Source organism: Arachis ipaensis, chromosome B6 (assembly GCF_059453495.1).
Source record: "Arachis ipaensis isolate K30076 ecotype BB chromosome B6, ASM5945349v1, whole genome shotgun sequence".
NCBI lineage: Eukaryota > Viridiplantae > Streptophyta > Magnoliopsida > Fabales > Fabaceae > Arachis > Arachis ipaensis.
Genome location: NC_142441.1, coordinates 1229369 through 1233515, shown reverse-complemented (window position 1 = coordinate 1233515; position 4147 = coordinate 1229369). Strand labels below are relative to the sequence as shown.

General features: G+C 29.6%; 1 protein-coding gene across 1 annotated transcript; it reads right to left on the bottom strand.

Moving 5' to 3' along the window:
• Window positions 1-2607: 2607 nt before the first annotated feature.
• Window positions 2608-3801, bottom strand: LOC107645259 (LOB domain-containing protein 29). The gene is made up of 2 exons (XM_016349249.3): window positions 3445-3801; window positions 2608-3187 (listed from the first exon to the last, which is right to left on the bottom strand). The coding sequence occupies exons 1-2, from the start codon at window positions 3727-3729 to the stop codon at window positions 2846-2848; spliced, it is 627 nt and encodes a 208-aa protein (XP_016204735.1). The 5' UTR covers window positions 3730-3801; the 3' UTR covers window positions 2608-2845.
• Window positions 3802-4147: the final 346 nt, after the last annotated feature.

Below are 4147 nucleotides of genomic sequence, written 5' to 3'. Positions count from 1 at the left end.
TATTAATATAGTGTATCAATATTCCAAATCATTCCTTAAGAAATTTTTAATTAAACATTTTAGTTTTAAACAAATTTTAATCACTAAAATTTTATTTTCTTAGACAAATCAATAATCACATCAAATTGTTTGTTTATATTAAAGAATTGATTTGAGAATTATTTTAAAAAATTTTAGAGATTATTATGTCTTTATTAAATAATGATAAACATTGATTATTTGTCTAATTTTTTTTAATCGAAATTTGATGTAAAAATTAATATGTTTAATAAAATAAAAGATTAAAATTATTTGGTGGTTAAAATTTATTGAGAATTAAAGTATACCACTGAAAATTGTTTAGGGAGCGAATTGATTTGAGATATTACTCAATGCATTATGCCATTATATATGTAATTTGTCAAACTCTTATCTGGACCACATTCATCTTCCTTTTAAATTTCTTTTTTTCTTATTTCCTTATTACATTTCTTATTTCCTTATTACGTCTGCCATGGATCGATATTCAGCCTGCGAGACACCTGTTTGCTTCTTAGAAGACCATGAAATTAGATTGGGACCAAAAAACACACAGGTACCACTTGTAATTTTTGGTTATTTGCAGTTCTTTCTTTTAATTAAACACGTATACTGATATTGAATCAATTAAAATAAGGCCTAATTTACATTGTGAATGCATGTTGTTCAATAAGAGTAATGTTATGGTGGAACGAAGTATATTCTGAGTTGTTAATAAGTGTATTTTGTTTGTATGAGATATGATATGATAGGGGAATTCTACCCAACTTTTTTATAAATAATATGTAATTTATTTTTTGTGACGTGTCAATTTTTGATTGGTCGATATTTTAATAAGATTATTAACTATATTAATAACTTGAATTGTTTAAATTTAACCAAAATTAATATTTAATCATAATATCGTCAGTTTTTAATTAATAACTTATCATTTAAAATAAATCATTGAATAATTTTTAAAAAATTAACAAACAAACCCTCCTTTCTCCCCCCAAATCTTTATCATGGATAAACAACCAAAAAAAAAAAGAAAACTCCTAATGCTTTATTTCTTCTACTGATTCAAGTTCAAGTTCATCAAGAGGGTTTCATTTCGATAGCCCAACAAAAAATTAAACAACTAAAAAAACCATAGATACACCAAAAATCCAAGAATACACAGAAAAAAAGTATTGATATATAAATTCTAAGTTGCTCAATTTATCTTACCTTCTTTTTTTTTTTTATCAAAGATAGGAGACTCGCAACCTCTTAATTGAATATGGAGAGACTATGTCATTTGAGTTATAACTCATTGGTCTCAATTTATCTTACCTTGCTAATTGGAAAAACAATTATTTGATAACAATAATAAATAATTATAATTTCATAATTAAGTAATTTTCACTATAGTTCCAGACTAATAATGGTTTTAAAATGGAGTGAAAGTCATGGAGAGAGAGTAATCAGATTTGGAGGAGAAGAAGTTTTGTTTTGTTTAATGACAAAGAAGATTAAGGATAGGAACAATAATTTATTTTAAAATATCGATTAATAAAAAATTAACACATCACATAAAATAAATTATATATTATTTTAAAAAAAGTTAAATAGAATTCAATTAATAATAAACATATATTTTAGCTGCAATCACCATTTTCTTTCAATATATACTTTATGCATATTTCCTTAATTTGACTTTTCTATCATCGTGGAGATTAGTCTCTCAAAATATCTTCATAGAGTTTTTGTCATAATATATACACTAGTCTAAATATTGGCCAATACAAGATAGCCTTTTGATATTTAGGGAAAGTAAATAATAAATGTTAAAAAAAATTATATATATAAATTGTGTTAGGTCAAAATTTAGGATCGTTGCTAGCTAGCTCCATAAACTAAACAAAACCAGACTTTTAGCAATTATCACTAGGGTTGGAAGTTAAGCCAGCTCATGAGCTAGCTCGAACTCGACTCGTTAATAGCTTGATAAGCTAAGCTCGTGAGTTAGTGAGCCAAGCTTGAGCTTGAAATTAAGCTCATAAATTAAATGAGCCGAGCTTAAACTTGGATAAGCTCAGTTCATTAGCTCGTAAGTTGACTCGATTATATATATATAATTATTAATACACATATCCTATATGCATTTAATCTGTATTTTTAATATTATATATATACATATGAAATAGTACTATATAATTATATATATTAATAATCTTAATTATTTAAAATTTTATATTTATTTTTTATATATAATTTTGATATAGGATATAAATAAAAAATTTATAATTTATTGATAGATAACAATATATAAAATTGATCTTTTTAAATATTTTTAAAAATATATAAGTTATAATTTATTGATATAGAATTATAGATTTTGTATTTATGTGTCTATTATTTGAGCCAGCTCGTGAGCTTTCAGTAAGCCGAGCTTGAGCTTAAGAAATAGGCTCAATTGTTAATGAGTCGAGCCGTGAGTCAAGCTCAATTTTTGTGAGCCGAACTTGAACTTGGTCTAGCTCGACTCAGCTCGGCTCACTTCTAGCCCTAATTATCTCTAACAAGAATTACATGCATGTATAAGCTAAGCATCAATATATTGCACTAGATTAACAAATACAATACTAGCTAGAGTGGTTTCCACTCTAATGATATATTTTTAGGTTTCCTAATTAGCTTATTTATGGAAACAGAGGGAATTGCATGCTTCACAATATACTAACTACAAAACAAAAAAGAAGCAATTAAAGTTTGATAAAGTGGTCCTTTCCCCTGCACCTAGCACTAATCTTTCATGAAGCTCTTCACCATTGAAAGTATAATCCTTAATGTAATCAAAGACCACTTATTGAAGTTGAGAGGGCCACAGTCTTTTCATGTCAAAGAACACCGTGTCACAAGTCTCATCAAAGGAGATGCTTGAATTTTCATAGTTCTCAATAGGGTTTGATTCCATCATGATGAGACTACTACGAGTATTCCCATGGTATTGTTGTGTTGCTGATGAGGGATAATTAGATGAACTATCAGAAAGAAACTGTGGAACCATGGTGGAATTTTCCATCTGGAACGAATTTCCAAGATCTTGGTGATTGGGGTAAAGAGCAGTAGTATTATTAGGGTTCAGATTACAACTCTCTGCAGCTTGTTCCCTTAAATAAGCCAACTGTGCTTGTAAATTCATCACCTGCGAAGATCAAAAGTAAAATTTCATCAATCTACATACCTAGCTAGGGTTTTGACTTTCTTTTTTTCTTTTTAGTTATCTAGCTAATTAATAATACAAAGTTGGTTTTAAATTTCTTGAACTTGTTTTATTTATTATTCATTAATTATCGCAACAATTAATGAATGCTAAATAAGATAAGTTACAGCGGTTTTTGACTGATTTTCTTTAGTTACTAAACATTTTCGAATGATGATGAGAGGGGAACGAAATGAAACCTGTTGTTGTAGGGCAAAAATATGTGCGACGCAGCCATAGATTGGATCTTGAAGCCTTGCCTGAGCTTCGAATGAGATGGTGACGGCGGCTTCGCAGCGATCGGCGACAGGAAGATGAGCAAGGAGCTTGGAGACATTGCTTGCACCAAAGACCTTATGAATGGCTGCAAAATGAGTAGCACCTTGTTCATGGCAAAAATAAGGTGCAAAAACACAACCTCTCACGCATTTTCTCCTCAAGAATTTGCAGGCTCCACAAGGTGTACCTGAACCTGTCATCTTCATTAATTTGTGGTGTGTGTGTGGTTTTAGGTTTTTGGATGTTTCTGGTGCTCCTCTCTCTCTCTCTCTTCAATTCTTGAGCTATTTGGTGCAAATCATAATCATTTGTCTTGATCTTTATACACACCACAAAGAGAGGAAGGTGTGATAGATTAGAGTATGTATGGATTATTTAATTTCATGAGGTTCCCTCAATGGCCTACACTGTTCACTGTATAAATACAACGCTACCAAATTTTTGCTTTAATTTGTCTCAAAATTACATGGATACATTCCATCCAACATATATAACTTACAGTAAAAATTCAGGTGCAGTCGACTTCACGTGAAATTAATTGTTGAGAGCCATTAGATGATTCTTCACGTGAAGTTGATAGCCGAGAGCCGTTAGATCTCATCTATCAACTTTACGTGAAGTCAA